Below are 16,695 nucleotides of genomic sequence, written 5' to 3' on the forward strand. Positions count from 1 at the left end.
CCACAGGATAAGGATTCTTAATTCCCAATTATTTTTAGAAACCAGTTGAAATGTTAGACTCCTTATTCACCCATGATGCAGTGTATATTTGAAGTAAGGCTAAAGGCTAAAATAAAATTACTTGGGTACTATACATGGGTAAACCTGTTTTTTCTTTGAAATGTTAGAATGAAAAATTATGCCATATGGTACTAATATAAACCAGTATAATTTGTTTCTAGCCATGTCCACATCTGATTATTGGCAGTATTGTAGTCAGTATTTGAATATTTTCCTGACTTCTTTACTTGCTTTAAGGAAATTTGATTCAAATGTCATATTTAACAAGCCTTTTTGATTTTCATCCTAGGCTGTACTTGCTGACCTTTCAACCCTGAAAGTTATGCCTCTTCTTCAAATCTTCTTGTTTGCTACTGTCACTTGATCTGTTTCAACAATAGTGGTGCCACATCCCAGTCTTTCTGGAGAAGCTAAGCATCAACTATGCAATGTCTGCATAAAACCAAAATGAAACTCCGTGTATAAAATCAATTTAGAAATAATTACCTTAATATTTTCTAACTGGAAAAAATAACTTTGCACACGATTGTGTGAAGTGCATGCTAATGAATTCCACTGTAAAAACAATGGTTATTACTTGTACATTGAGAATGACTACTTGTGCAAGTAAATAATATGAATCACTGTCTAAAATGCATGTAATACTAAATTAAATAAAGTAAATGTAATTAGTGATCTGGGTTTTGTGATGTTATTGTCAGAGTTGTAAAAGCTCCTATTCTTTTCATATGAAATTACTTTTTCAGGCTCACAGCTTAGAGGATATCATCTCCAATACTGTCAAGTGAGAAAATAAAGATACTTGCAAGATTATTTTTTCTTGTTTTCTGAGGAAAAGATGGGATCATACATCAGTTTTGCTATCCCTATCCTATTTATTCTTTTCACAGAAATTTTCTCCGTGTTCTTTCTCATGTTGACTGCTCCTGTTTATTCTTTTCATACACAGAGATGTAGTCACACATTCCTCATTCATCTTTGGTTAGGTATAGAGCTATCTCAGGCATCTGCTGAACTCCTCCACAGATCAAAGGCACAAAATGTGTTCCCCTGCAGAGAAGGCCTGAGCACAGCTTCCTTCAGAACTTGTTGGAGCTGGTCTTGGCATGAGACAAAATATTACCCTGAGAACGATGCCAAGAGTCCTTTTGCTGTGCCCCACACCCTCTCTGGGAGGGCAGTGCTGCGCCTTTGACAGTTTTCCAGCCTCTGTGATTCAACAGCTCAGGCTTCAGTGCAAGAGCCCTGCCCATACTGATGTGTGATGGATTGTCACTGCAGTCAGGCTGGCATCATATGCTAGCTCTCATACCTTTTTGTGAGGTCTTCCTCACAAAATTTGTTTGATTTGTTTAATACCAAAGTTGGAATCAATAATTGATTTGATTGAGTGTATCTCAACACCTGAAAAAGGCTCTAAGCCAAAATATGGTAATGGATTATGTAGTTACTGCATTTGCAATAGGACTTTTGTCTTTGTCTGTTTTATGAACATGTACATGCTTATGTACAGGTAGTTGCCGTTATTTGCCATACTGAATGTAAGTCAGTGAAACATGAATCCTTCATACCTTGCTCAAAATTTGACAGGTGATCTAAGCTGTAGTCCCAGGTAGGGGTATGAGCTCTTTGTCTGTGAATCTTCTTGTCTCTGTCATGATAATGTAATAGAAACTTACTGAACTAGTAAATTTATAAGGCTAATTTAAAAAGAGGTTAAGTTGTGGACTTGGTGGTATCACTTCCTATATAAAGAATCAAACTGCTTAGCAGATATAATGTGTGAGAATATTTGGGGAAATTTTGCTGTGGGTAACAGAAAATTGATGTTTTCTTTAATATTTACAGGAAGTTGTTTTAACTGTTTAACTAGAGGTTTTTCTGTGACACTTGGTTTTTAAAAAGACATGATAGCTTTTATCCTTTACAGCAAGTATTACCCTGTTTTATATATGAGAAATGAAGGCATAGAAAGATTAAGTGATTTGCTAAAGATTAGAGTAGATTCCTCAAGGAGCAGTCAAGGTGAGCAGTCTCTCCCCTCTTGAATTTCTGTTTGCATTTCTGGATATTCAGTTTGTGTATAAACCACAAGATCTTATTTCATCTTCAGATCTATATCTAAAATGCAGTATTTTGCAGTTTCTAAAATCCGTAAATTGGGTAGAAGTTTAGAAATTATAATGTTACAAAGCAGTCACAAGGATTGTGGCTCAATAAGGGCATTACAAGATTACCGTGGCGTTACAAAGAATTAAAAGTATTTACTAAATAGCAAGGGAGATTCCCTACAGGCCTGCTGACCCTCTAATTCCCTTTGCTTTGTGCTCATACACAGTGCAGAATCTGAACAGAACCTTAACTTTTTCCAGATTAGGATTTTTGAGCAGTATCTTCTCTTTAAGATAGATAAGAGAAGATACTCTTCTTTTTAGTTTTCTTTTTAATTTTCAATAAATTTGGAAATGCTATAAGTAGGCAGAGACAGAGACTGTTGGATTCTTGTTTGAACAAGCAGTTCTGTGACTAACAGAATATGGTCTGTTCTTACTCCCATCTCCCCTGCATCCCCTCCATCTTCCCCAGTGGGGCACTTAAACTGTGCCTGACCTGCACCAATGTCTCTCCTGATGCCTGGAAAGGAACCTTGTGCCCTGGAGCCCATGGGGGTGCCAACACACCTTCTTGTATACAGGAATACTGAGCGTAAGTGCCTTAAAATGAGATTAGGACGAGATTAAAAACCGAACTAATCCTCACCTTAAGCTTCAACTATACTGTTAGATTTTTATATATTTTTTAAATCTATTTTAAAATGTTGTTTTTACTGAAGTGCTGTTGTTTTTGTGTTCCTCTCAGTTACTCAGTTACAGCAAAATACTCTGTTTCAGATTCTGGCTGATGCTTGTATTTTTAATCTCCTTTGCTTAAATAATACTAATTTAATTTAATATTAAAGATGTAATATTTATTAATATTAATAAAATATCTGGTTTCTGTCTTGCAGCTAGATACTTCTCTTGTATACATAGGTAGTATAAATTATTGAAGTTTTAATTCTTTAACTTTATAGATCAGTTCAAACTTCTTGACATCTGAAGTCTGTCATTTGACTTCCAAATTCCTAAAACACTTTTTTCATTTTTGCTGTTTTAAGTAATGGCCAGATGTGATTGCAGAATCATATCTAACTTGATAATTACATTGTTTTAAACAGGCTCAGCTTAATGTCCAGTGGCTCAATTTAGTCAAATTGTTTTGGTCCATTCCTCCCTATCTGAAATCAATATAAACAGACATTTCAGTACAAGAACCAGTTGTCTTCATATTTATAGATAATGATCAAATATTTTGCTGCTAACCTTTGGATTCTGGCTATGGGCTGTCAAGGGTTTCTTGTAATGTCAAATAGACTGTTGTAAAAAATGCAAAAGTAAATAGGCTTGTCTAAAAATGTACCCAAGTTATCTTCCTTCAGTACTTCCAAAATATGTTGAAGCTCAAATCTTGATGGCTGGGTTATGGAACAACTGGATAACTAGAACGGTTTATAATTTTTAGTGGATTTTTTTTGTCATAGTAACAAATTTTATTATGAGAAATGATGAGACTATAAAGACTGTGAAACAGTTAGATATCCCAGTAAAGGGAAAAGGCTGCAAGGAGTCTCCAGTTTAAGACACATTTCTACTTGTTGCCAGAAAAGAGAAAAAAAAATATGCTGAAGCTTGCACCAATTTTACTATCTTCTAATGAATTTTATAAAATGCTTCCAACAAGACTGAAGGGATTCCTTGAAACAGAATTGCTGTATAAACATCAGTTTGGGCATAGCAATACAATGAGCTGTTAATTAACAATAAAATAAGCCTTTTATAAAAGATACTGAAATTGCAAAACTGAAGTGCTGTATCTTTAGTGAGGAAGGGGAAGAGCCTTTCAACATATTTTAACAAATCAGTAAAATATTCTGTCCAGTATTTTATGTGAGGAAATGGGGGAGGGAGGGGACGGATGCAGCTGGGGCAGTGGGAGCTGCTGGGCGCTTCCTTTTCCTCCTCCCCTCCAGGCTGTTTCTGACCCTGCCTGGCAGCTTGCTTGGGCTGGACCAGCAGCTTCCATCCCCACAGCCCACACAGAAAGGGCAATGAGCTGCAGCAGGTATTTGTGCTGCCCAGCCAGCTGCAGCAGGTTTCCTGCAGCCCCGGGAAGCTCAGCTGCTGGGCAGGGAGTGCAGCAGTGCCAGGGCCAGGGCGACGTGAGGGCACGGGGGCATTTGCCAGCCTTCCTGTTGGACTGGGCAGCATTGCAGGAGAAACAGCCCCTGGGAATAATTCCCCCAACAGCAGCCATAGCAATGACAGTAGGTATCATTTTTGTGAGTACTTTCAGAAGTGCTGAAGGACAACTCCAGCACTTGGGTTTATTCACAGCTTTAGTAATCAGTACAGACGGCAGAAAGTACCCTTCTGGAGGTTTCAGGCTTTTAGCACAAGGTCACAGGTGTAGTGAGGGGCTGTACATCTGTGATCTGAACCACTTATTGCAGCAAATAACCACAGAATAAACCAAGATCTCTAGAACCTAGAGATTATGTGCTGCTATTTGAAATCACTGAAAGATTCTTTTTTTCCTGTACACTATGCTTAGCTTTTTCAGTACCTTAACAAAATTGTTAATGCAGAGAAGATCGTTTTGATCCAGCACTTTGACAGTTGTGCTCTGCTTTAAAGCAGTGTGAAAATGTCTCAACTTAGTATTTTTTAAATTAGACAATTAATAGTATACCTACCAAATTATGGCATTAGTGGCCAATTATGCTTTGGAGAAGCATCTCGGGATACTTGTCTTTTCTGTGGAGGACACAGTGCAGCACAAGTCCCCAGTTATTAAGGGGGACAGAATGAGTCTGTGGTTAGGACAAGATGTTTGTCTTGGGTTCATCACCATGCTTTGTAAGACTGCAACACATAAACAGTGGTACTGCCATCTGACTGTGCTAAACAATAACCAGGGATCAGCCTTAAAATTAATACAAAAGGAGAAATACTGCTTTTTTGGCAATTATTTTGAGTCTTTGTTTAAGCCCAGGGAGGTTCACCTGATTCTGTGTCTTGTCAGACATTGCTGGTTACAGGAAGTGAACTTGAAGTTCTCTGAAGAAAGTTGCAGAGGGGCCTCTGTGTGCCCAGATTTCAAAATCAGCCTGTTGTAGGTGTTGGAGTACTGATATGTGCAAACAATTATTTCTAGAGAATTGGCTTTATGGAGGACCACAGTGCTTTGCCAAATGACATTGTATTTGGCTGAACAGTTTGAACAAATTGTTTCTTTTGGAATTATGACCAAAATAAATGGAATATTTAAAAAAAGAGTTAAAGACACAATTTGTGCAAGACAAAGCATGTGACCAATTTCTGTGCTTTGCTTTAAACAAAAAAGTCTGTATCATGTTGCTAAGAGACAAGTTGAAATCTGATAGTCAATGGCAAAATATTATGTTTTATTCACATAATATGTTTTAGTGGGTATCTGATTGTTCATTTTATTCAAGAAACATCTCTGAGTGTTACATTCTATGAGTTTGGTTTTTTTTTTCTGAAAAGCTCTATTTAGGATAGTTATACCCTAATAAGGCTAATTATAAATAGTTGATCAGCAGAAAGTATAAAAAGCAATAATATTTAATTTTCTATGTGTTCAGTACTATTTCTTATCTAATTTTTTTTATAATAAGTCTAGTGTCACAACATTTTCCCTTTTCTCCCTTTTTTTCCAAGTGCATCTGGGTTACAAAAGCAAGCATTTCTTTGAAGCCCAATTGTGGGTCGTTAATGTTAACATCAAGTTCTAACTGTGGAAAACTGGCATAGTTACAGCTTGTGAAGGAAGTTCCAGTTGCTAGCAGCACTCACATTACTGGTGAAGTTCTCTCCATCATTTCTGACCTTAAGACATAATTAGATGTCTCATTGTAGTTTGTAATGTATTCTAACTGGATTCAGTTTCTGAAAGCATTTCAGCTAGACATGGGAAAGGGGTGTTAGGAGCATTAATGCCCCTCATTTCCATTAATACAGAGGCAGCAGAGCCCATCTGCCATCTGCCACCTCTGCCTCGCCCAATGCACTTCCACTGTGGGGAAAGCAATCCTTGAAAGAAAGGGAAAAGGTGTGATAAAGGGTGAGTGGAAAAAGGTGTTCAAATGCTGTAAACTGACCTCTGCAACACAAAAAGCAATCATTTGCTACTTGTATTTTTAACAAAGTACACTTTCTTCTACTGACTTTATATTGCATCTTTATTCAACAATTATTTTTTTCTTATTTTAAAAGCTTGAATAAGTTTTGTTAATCATACAAAAGATAAAATGTCTTTTTGAAATGTTTGTATAAATTTTGAAATTCAGACTTGTACCACTAGATTTTTCTGTTCCAGAGCTTTATCTTCTCTCTTCTCTTTTTGCAATCTTCAACAAATAGCCTTACATAGTTTTGTCTAATCTGGATTTCCTGTCTATGGGAATTACAGTTTACAGCTTAGAGAAAAATAAGAACCTTTCTGATTAGGGTTGTTCTCTTCCCCTGAGAAATATGTTTCTGTTGTGTTACAAAGAAATCCCGGAAAAACTTTTAAATTTGGTATCAGTCCATTCCTGCATTAGGTGGTAATAGGGAAATGGGGTAAGGATTATAGTGCAGAGTTGGTTTAGGACAACTATTATTTATTTAGGCAGCTAATCAATATTCAGTCTTGAAAACACACAATTAAAAAGTGGAAGTGGTAGATGTTTGGCTTTGCAACAATCTAGGTTAATAAAGACCAAAAGAGAGGTTTGCAATCTTAGAAAGCCGAATATATCACTGCACTGTCAGTGTGGTCCTCCAGAAACCGCAGGAAGTGATGCCAGGGTGTTTTTTTGAACATCCTAGGTGACCATTCTAACTGCAGACACTGGAGAGCTCTGTGGACAAAGGGAGTGCTGCATTGCCTGCCAGGATTTCAGTGAAAGAAAAGCAGGGAAGTTGCAGGCACTATAGTAACTGCAGATTTCCTCAGGCTGGATGATAACCTAAGTGTTTACTCAAAGTTGGAAAAAACCTGTCTTAAGACCTTGGCCACCTTGGCTTTGGAAGAAATCACACACACAGGAGTGTTAGGCACTAACTTGCAAGCAAATAATGGAAAACATTGCCAGAAGTCTCATCCCTACTACTAGACTTTGGATGAGGGAAGGGCCAAGGTGGTAGATTGTACAAATAAACTTCTTTGTTTTGTATACACTAGATCTTTACATGGGATTCTAGAACATGAGATTAGGACAAAGTGAAAATACTGTTTCCAGAGAAAAGACAGAGAATTAGGGTTAGCATTAGGCTTAAGTTAACCTAGCAAGCTGGGCAAAGAAAAAGCCAAGTATCATCTTACGTGGTGTGTACAACAGTAATTCATAATGTTAGCAGCTGAACAGTTTTATCTAGTTTGTCAGATTTTCCTGGTCTCTACAAAATGATGACATTCTGCCCCTGAGATTTGTAATTTTTTTTCTTTTTTTTTTCTTTTTTTTTCTTAAGAAACTGTGGAGAGTTTTTTGAATATAAAGAGCATGAGTCTCTCTGACGTGTAAGGTCCATCTTTGCCCATTCAGATGAGATTTTTTTGTTTTCATTGAATAATTAATTTTGTGTTTCTACATTATTATATGTATTGGTATTTTCCTAGTTTAAAAGCTTGATCTGTAATTCACAGTTATTCTGTGTTTTCAACTCAAGGCTACTATTCTTCTTGCTAGGCAGTTCTGAACATTATTATAAAATCTCAGTTCAGTCTGTTTTATTTTATAAGGGAAAATATCACCTTCTTTTTCAGTACAAATACATGCAATGAAAATGTTTTAGACGAAATAGCCCTTCATAGATAGAGATTTTTTGTTCACAAGTTCCAAACAGTTTAATAAAAAATATTCTGAGTTGAACTGGCTTTTTTAGTCCTCTTTTTGTAGAATTTACTGTAGGTCTTCCAGAAAACTGGGCACAACCCAATGAAATGAGTATGTTCTTGATGCAAATGTAAGCCATCTTTTCAGTTTTCTCTAGATGGAAGTTTTGTTCCTTCTTAGAAAACACCATGGTGAGATTTTTAAATGACAAGTGCAGGATAAACTACTCTCTCCTGACTTCAGTCCAGACATTTAAACAGAGATGGTTACTGATACTGCCCAGGAAATTGTTCCAATGCAAACAGGTCAGTGCTGTGTGCTCTGCTTTTGGTGGGACCGGGCCATTCAAAGGCAGGGCTATTATGGAACAGAAATGTTCTTTCAAGACTCAGTGCTTTATTAAGATAACAGCGAGGATTATATTAGGCCTTTAAGCTTTTTATTTCCTCCATAATGTAATAGATTTTAAATTTTCACTAGCCCACTTACTTCACTGTGAGTTTTCAGGCTGTGGGATCAGTTAGATCTAAAAAGGGAAGTTTGTAGCATTTAAGAAGTACACCACTCGTTCTTTTCAGCTTAAAACTTTCGGGACAAGGCAACCACCCTGCCTTAAGGAACAACACCCACTGCCATAGTTTGTGGTTTATTGCAGTCCCTCTCCAGTAACTCTCTATAGGTGCCACATCTGCCTCAAGCCTTTATAGTTCAGAAGCCATTAGCAACATACAAGGTGACCTGTAAGGCCCCTGCCAACCCAACCCATTCTGTGATTCTATGAACCCATTTTTTTGGATCATGTAGGTGACTGTTTCTTGAGCTTGTCTCTTTTTACAGATTACAGAGAGATCAAGATTGTGTAGAAGAGACCTCTTCTGAAGTGAGTACCAAAACTTTCAGTATTGAGTGATCACAGACACTAATTCCAGGGGAAGGGGAATACTGCACAGGTAATCCTAGTGGGAGCACATCTTAGGAGCCAAATACTCTTCTGAGTCTCCCTTTAGTCATTTTTTTTCTGAAGACATTCTCTGAAATTACTACAGCATAAACATGAAAGCAGATGCTAAAACATTAGGAAAAGTTTACCCATTGCTACGGGATGTGCTTTCCAAGTCCTTCATGCAGTGAGCAGTTTCTTTTATGGTTGTTTTCTAGTTATATCAGTAAGGCCTAAAAGGTATTTTGATTCCTGTGTCCCAAGAACAGGAAACAAAGAAAGGCATCAGGGGCAGCATTAGTTGGTCATTTCCTAATGGATAAAACACAGAACATACTCACGTTGTTTTTCCTGAAAGTTGATTTGCCTCTCCTCTCCATGTTTGAAAAGCTTCAGAACTTAGATGCTTATTTTAGTAATAAATTAACAACCTGAAGTTCCCATTACTCCCTATTGATTCTAAAGGGGTTAAGAGTTGACTGTCTCTGATTTAGACTTTTAGTTGAGCCCTTCCCTGCATTTCTTATTAACTACTATGAACAGTTCAGAAAGAACTGCTTGAACTCATTAAGTAGAAGATAAAAAATATGACCTGTCCTATATAAGTCATATCAGAAAGCTGAAAAACTTCACTGAATACAGAACCTTTTTGTCCCACCCTAACCAAAACTGTCACAATTTCATAATAGGCAGATTAAGGAATAAAAAAAGTCCAGATCCAAGGAATATCATGAAAACTTGTTCAACTCTAATGCTCAAGGAAGCTTAGCACATTGCACACAATCTTGCAAGTACCACAACCTGCAATGCAAGCAGGAACAAAAATGAACTATGTGTACTCTTTCTGAAAATGTAAGCAATGGATGAAATTTTACTCTTTTTGAAAATTTAATTTTTTTGTGAGAAGTGCAGCTGTTTGTAGCAAGTGATAACACCAAATGCCCAAGGTTGTGTTCTGACTGTAGGAAGATGGTCTGTATCCAATGACCTTATAACTGAGGATGCACTCTCCAATGCTTTCCCTCTGTTACCCAACTCAAGACATATAAAAACTGAGGCAAAGAAAAAATATCTATTGTTTGATTTTCTTAGCAGTGGTTTTCATGTGTCCTTCAACTTTCTGGGTAATTTGAGACCAGCTTTCTCTGCCTCTGCAGAACGATCTTATTTATTACAGTCTGTGTCACTAACAGTACCTGGCAGTGCAATGCCAGATATAGAGAATTCCTGTTTACAGGATGTGCAACTTGCCTGCAGAAATTCCAGGAAACAGCCTGCTTGCTGTGACATCAGAGCAGCCATTTCAATTTACCACAAGCCATCTGACAATAGAATTGTATTTACATGATACACATGTTCAGTAGGCTTTTTATTGCTCTCTGTTAGTCACAGATCATGAGAATATAATCTCCTACTCACTGAAGTTCTGACTTCTGATTGAGTGATTTCTCATTCCACTTTTCAATCAACAGCTTCTAAAAGTATCAAAACCACACTTGAAGTAAAAGCTTTTGCCAATTTCTTCTTGCTTCTTCAGAAGGTCATAAATAGTCTTTGTTCTTATCCCAAATATTATCTTAAAGGGACAAATTATTTCCATTGTAAATAATTAATCTGACAGCATTTTCTGACCATGCTCATTCAGGTAAAGAACAGCTCTATATATTATGAAATAAGCCTTTATTTAGACAAAAAAAAATCTGAAAGTTACTACTCATTATTTTTAATGCAACAGTTACTTTACAGGCACTGAGAAAATGAAAACTGATCCCCAGAATGCCTCTACCAGCCTGAATAAGCAGACTCCATTCTGATAGTTACTGTTACACGTGAGTCGGAACTATTTTCTCTGAGCAAAACCATACTCAAACATGTCCCAGGAGGCACTCTTCAATACTTGCTGCACTCATGAGAATGTGCTGAATGACTCTGTCCAAATGATTTTTTTAATTGTGATTTTTATTCTATTTTTTTTCACGCAGTTGGTCAATATGCTTGTTATAAAATAAAAGGTAGCCATGTGCAGTAGTGACTCTTATCACCTCCTGATTGTGCTTTTCCTTGTTTCCTGTCTAGCAGGAAGGGAGGAAATAAGAAGACACAAAGCACTGACTGTCTCTGCTTAGGTAATGGCAGATTTAGGGATTTGCTGAGATTCAGGGAAAGTGAAAGAAATATTATGTACATACTGGGATATTTTGTTTTTTTACTTTGGTGGTAAAATGCTCTGTTCTCCATTCCCTCTAAAATAGCCTTTTTTGGCCAGTCATGTCTATAGCTCTCACTTCTGTGTTGAAATTTGTTCAATTCTCACATTGCTTGAAGAGTGAAAAAGCCAGCAATTTATTTTTAATGTATAGATTTGTTGTGTTAATATTGCTGTTCATTAAACATCAGGAATGGTTACACTGATCATTTAAAGACAGTTTAAACTACAAATGAACCCATTATGATTTTACTGTGAATGCAAAATTACCATAATCAAAGTCTTGTTAAAATTTAATAAGATGCCTGGACTTTTACAGTCTGGCAATCAATTTTGGCAAAACCAGATGTATGTTCTGAGTAGATCAGATGATGAACTTTGTCATATCATGATCTCCAGGACTGTCCCTTGGTAGTTTTGAACATATTTCTGATCACTTAAATCTGTAAGGTAATTAATTTCCACAACCATTTTTGTGTTGCTCCAAATGGTCTTTAGATGTCAAAAATGTAACAACTCATCACTTTGTTGTAATCTGACAAGCCAAAATATTCAAGATAGCAAGATCCCTCCCCGCTCCTGCACCACCAGTAAGATTGTGTCCTGGCAACTGTTTGGCTCCTACTACAGATTCCAGAAATCCAAGTGCTGCCTGAAATATTTTATTCCCTCATTCTGCCATTGTTTTCCTTCAGACTCGGTATCTCCGGATGTGCCTCCAGATCTTGTGTAAACAGATTGAGTCTTTGTTTATTTTTGAAATAAACGGAATCCAACCACACTCTGCCTAGCCAACATCTTCTAACTGGAATGGCATCTCTGTTCCCATAAAGAACTCAACAACTTGAAAAAAGGATAAGCAAAGCTTCTATGCAAATTCAAGAATCAACTGCAATGAACACTTGCTGAACATTGCATGTTCCAAGACTTCTTTTATATTTGTCTTTACTCTATAGGTGATAAAGAAAAAAAATCTTCTGCACTGCCTGTGACAATGCTGATTGAAAAAAAAGTCTCAAACTAGGAAACTTAATAAAAAAGTTCTTTGCAGATCTGCAGCTCTTGTTTTGCACTTAATGACTGCTCTTGCTTTCTTATTGAAAGAGATTTTGTAATTTTTGCAGCATTTTAGCCTATTACCAGGTAATTTGCTCCTTTGAGGGATATCTAGACTCGTGGTCACTGATAAGATCCTAAGGGCTAATACACCCATCAGATAAGGAAGATGTTTCACTGACCTCCATTCTCTGAGTTCAATTTTCTTATTGGACTGAGATAACAACTATGACCCATAGTTTCTTAGTCCATTAACAGCTGGAAATACAGGACCACTTCAAATACTTTGTATAGTTTCCTCTTGAACTAACAAGTTTTCTTCCCCACAACATAAACTTCAGTAATCCAGAAACAACAAAGAAGGGGTTCCTAAACGAATCCTCTCATCCTGACAAATACAAATCTTACAAAATTCCACCTTCATTTGAATTTTATCAGCACATGATATCTGAGAACTAGAAAGTTTTATAACGTGGGTGCAGATATAAATAACTTCTCTAATCAAGAGAAGATATTTGAATTTTAATCTCAAGTCTATTCAAAAATGAACGTTTCTTTTCACAGCACTAATAGAATCAAATGTTTCTTGGACAACTTACAAATAATCTGAATTGCTTATCTGAATTTGAACTTATTGCCAGTTTGTACTTGCATTGTTTTTTAACAAAAAAAAAAAAGTATTAATTTCTGAGCCTTCTTTCCTGTAAGGTGACCTTGTAGCATTTTTTCTAAGTTCGTGCTTTGTTTCTGTTTCCCCACCAGGTTTCTTTCTCATCTGTTATTATTAGTCTGGCTCATTTTTCCTCATCAGTCTTCTCATCTACCCAGAGCATTCAGACCTTTTAGTTTGGAGAGACTGCAAATGGCACTAAAGGGCAGAAAAAAATATTGTTTTTCCTTTATTCTATTGTTCAAACCTGCTTCAGGGTTATTGTAGGGCTGGCTGAATGTATATATTGGAAAGAACTATTGGCATTGAACAACTCTGAAGATTATTTCTCCTCCCTTTTTCTGTTCAGATAAATCAATGTGGTGATTAAGGCTAGGTGAATGATAAAATTGCTAACAGGAAAGGCAACTCAAAGCAGTTAATACACATTAATAAAAGGGAAAAAAAAGCTTTCTGCTCTGAAGATCAATGGAAGGATGTGGGACAGAGCTCACATAAAAGCCTCTCAGGTTATCCATACAGCAAAGAACACTCAGAAAATTCGACCAAGACTGTAGGAGTCCATTAATACTCATCAGGATTCGTGACAGAAAGTAACATAAATGGCTGAACTCTTAAGGCTTCGAGACCAGTTTGCTCCTTGCAGAAAGATAAACGTAGGCACTTTTGGGAAATGCTGTTGCAACATTCTGTCAACAATGTGCATGTGCCGGTGCCAGACCTTCTTTGGGGAAGGTGGTTGTACTTTGAGCAGATCTCGAAACAAAGCAACTTTAACTTTTGCTCACACCCTCAGGGTGTCCCATGCTCCGGAGCCCCATGTCCAGCATCCACGGCAATTACACAGGAGAGAAAAGTGACACGAACTCTGAGGCTCTCCTCATGTCTCGGTTCCTCGTGGCTGGCAACAGTGAAGAGGTTTTGGATATGCCTCTTTGTAGCCTTTAGCAGCTGATAGGGATCAGTGTCTCCATCCTGTCTCACCTCTCTAAGTCATGAGGATTTTTTCATTGCTCTTTTTCTCCAGAACAAGAGAAGTGTCTTGCAAAACTGCACACAGATGTGCTGGGTTGGGTAATTTGGATGCCAATAGCATAGTCCGAAGTGAGAACTCATTTGCTGCTGTGTGCTTCATCCAGCAGCCCCACGCCCAGACATTACCATCCATTCTCCATTCACAACAAATTCCAGCCCTTCTATTACAACTGTCTACATCCCGAGGTAGAGAAAGCATCCTAAATAGCAAGCACACCCAAAACCCACACAGCTCTGCTGATGTATGGGGTGGGTCACTAGTGATAAAGAACTGTGAAAATGCTGAGATGCTCAAAGCCCTCTTTCCCTTGTTATTTACTAGCAAGGTCAGCCCTTAGGGTTCACAGAGCCCTGTGCCTAGTTTGGCAAGGTTTGGAGATGGAGACTTGAGCAAATTTAGCAATTACATGTTTGCAAGTCCTAAGGGCTGAACAGGAGCTGCTTGCTAAGGTGCTGAGGAAGGTAACTTCATTGTGCTGCTTCCTATCACCTTCTAAAGGCTGTGACAATCAGATGGGATTTCCAGTTTTTGGAAAAAAGCAAATGTCACATCCATCATCAAAGCAAGGTGCAGGAAACTGCAGAGCAGTCATCGTTACCAAGTATCCCTCTCAGAAGAGATAATGAAGGAAAAGTTTCTGGCAGCCGTTTCTGGGATGACAAAGGATGAGTCAGTTCAGAAAACCAGCACAGTTCCACCAACACAGCTGCCTTTGGTCATGAGAGAGTTGGCTCTATGACTGAAGTGATAAGAGCAGCACATACGGATTTCAGCAAGGGTCTTTTGATGTGACATCCACAGCATCTTTGTAGTCCAGTAGGGACTGGGTAAGTAGATGAGGTGGATGGCAGTCTGAACCACTCTACTGAAAAAGTAGTGGTGACCACTCTGAAATGAAACTGGCATCTGGTTATGAGTGATTGTTCCTCAGGGTTGAGTAAGGGAGTTAGACTACAGGAACTCTAAAGGTCATACATTTTTCTCTGGTTCTGTGATGAAGCCTTGCAGGGCACTCTTTAGAATTTGGGTCCTCATATTGAAACCACAAATTATTTAGGTTTCTGTGGATTAAGGGGTTAGGCTGCAACCTTTCCTTGATTCTGAGTTCATGCAGCTGATTCAGCATGATATGAAGGGACACAGCATCATGAGGCATTTCCAGCTAAGAAGCTCCTCACCACGAGACCTGCTATGGTGTCCTGACCAGCAGTGACATCCCCCTAACTCCAGAACACAGACATTGCTTGAAAACAATCCATTTCATGCTTAATGACTTGCGGACTTGTTGTTAAAAGTATGGGGGTGAGAATGAACCAATACTGAAAAAGGACTTTTAGTAAGGATCATTTATTATTTTAGGCCCACATCGGTTTTTTATTGGAGCGTCCCCATCTCACAGCTATTCTGATGCAGAATAAGCTTTTCTTTACAGTACTTGTGCAGTCTGGGTCTTTTGACTTCACTAACTCCCAGTTAAAACAGTTCACACTTGCCCAGGAAACTTGCCTCTTTCGTGTGCCCTTTATGCATTCCTCTCTCCTTGTAATATAACATCAACTAATTAATTAAATTAACAGCTGGTTTCTTTGTTTCCATCTGGGAAATTTACTCTGCTCCAGCTCCCCTCCCTAAAGTTAAACAACACTGAACAAGCTTTCTTAAGATACAGGCTTTTCATTGTTCTCTTTGCACAAGATCTGGTCAGATACTGTTGGTCTTAAAAGCTGTTATATTCACCAGCAGAAATGATAACGCTATGCACAGACTTCAGAATTCAATTAGAGTTCATTAGCTTTAGACACATTTTCCAAATCTTTATATGCTATATGATTACTTTTAAGTTTTGGTATTTTTTTGCCATAAAAATATGTTTAAACTGGCATGGAGTTTTCATGCCAACTATATTAGTAGAGAAATTGTTTCCTGCTGCATTTAATAGTACTGTAATGGTTTCACAGTTAGCTTTCCAGATTTTGCTGACCCACAGAAGCAGCCTGTACAACTCCATTCGTGCTCCTGTCTCCTGCAGGGTCCACAAAGCAGGCAAAGGCTTTTCTCAAGGCTCTTTCAACCCCTCTTCTGTTATTTCTTAGGTAATTGCAATAGCTAATAGAAAATTTAATGTTTATATAGCTTTTAGCACCTGTGTTGCCTTATTTTCTCATGTACTGTGTATCTAAGATAGTAGATTGAATTTGTTCTTTAAAGGCTGTGTTATTCTCGTTAAATAGCTCTAAACGGAATGCTGTAAAGTACTGCAGGTTTGGGCAGGACAAAGCACAGACATTACTGCCACTCAGTGCCTTGATGGAAACATCATAAGCAAAAGTAGGTTTTTTTGGTAAAGACTTTAAGCACAATGAAATCACGGTTGAATCTTTGTGAAGACTTAAGTTTTCCTGGCTTCAGTTGTGTGAGATTAGATTTGAGACTCCTTTTCTCGTTTTGTTCATGTTTTGAGAGTGCTGTAGTACACACCGAACCTGAACTTCAGACAGCTCTCCTCAGGTGTCTGCCCTGGCGGTGCGATAAGGGCAAGTTTAACGAAGTCCAAGGCTTTGCCCTTTAGCTACAACATCTTATTTTCACCTTCTGCCTTTCCCGGGTCCGGCCCAGGCGGTCTGGATCGGAGGGGTTCCGGGACACGCCTGGCGGCCCGGGGGAGCCGGGCAGGACCCCGAGGGACGGCTGCTCCCCGCACCCCGACAGGAGTGCCCCGGCCATGCAGGCGGCCCGAGGGGGGCCCAGCACCTGCAGCTGCCGCCCGTCCCGTCCCGTCCTCTCCCGT

At 38.3% G+C, this 16,695-nt stretch overlaps 1 protein-coding gene and 1 long non-coding RNA gene across 2 annotated transcripts in view; both read left to right on the top strand.

The window, feature by feature from the left end:
• The window catches only part of TBC1D19 (TBC1 domain family member 19), a 39,922-nt gene extending 39,187 nt beyond the window's left edge, over positions 1–735 (top strand). The window contains exon 22 of the mRNA XM_005415620.2: positions 350–735. Within this exon, the coding sequence (XP_005415677.1) occupies positions 350–424 (75 nt within the window). The 3' untranslated portion in view covers positions 425–735. The remainder of the gene's footprint in view (positions 1–349) is intronic.
• A 3,660-nt stretch (positions 736–4,395) lies between these two features.
• Positions 4,396–10,865, top strand: LOC115947712. Its single transcript, XR_004081568.1, has 3 exons — positions 4,396–4,423; positions 8,837–8,879; positions 10,675–10,865. It is a non-coding gene; the product is annotated as an uncharacterized LOC115947712 (long non-coding RNA).
• Positions 10,866–16,695: the final 5,830 nt, after the last annotated feature.

The sequence above is a fragment of the Geospiza fortis genome, unplaced genomic scaffold (assembly GCF_000277835.1).
Source record: "Geospiza fortis unplaced genomic scaffold, GeoFor_1.0 scaffold40, whole genome shotgun sequence".
Lineage (NCBI taxonomy): Eukaryota > Metazoa > Chordata > Aves > Passeriformes > Thraupidae > Geospiza > Geospiza fortis.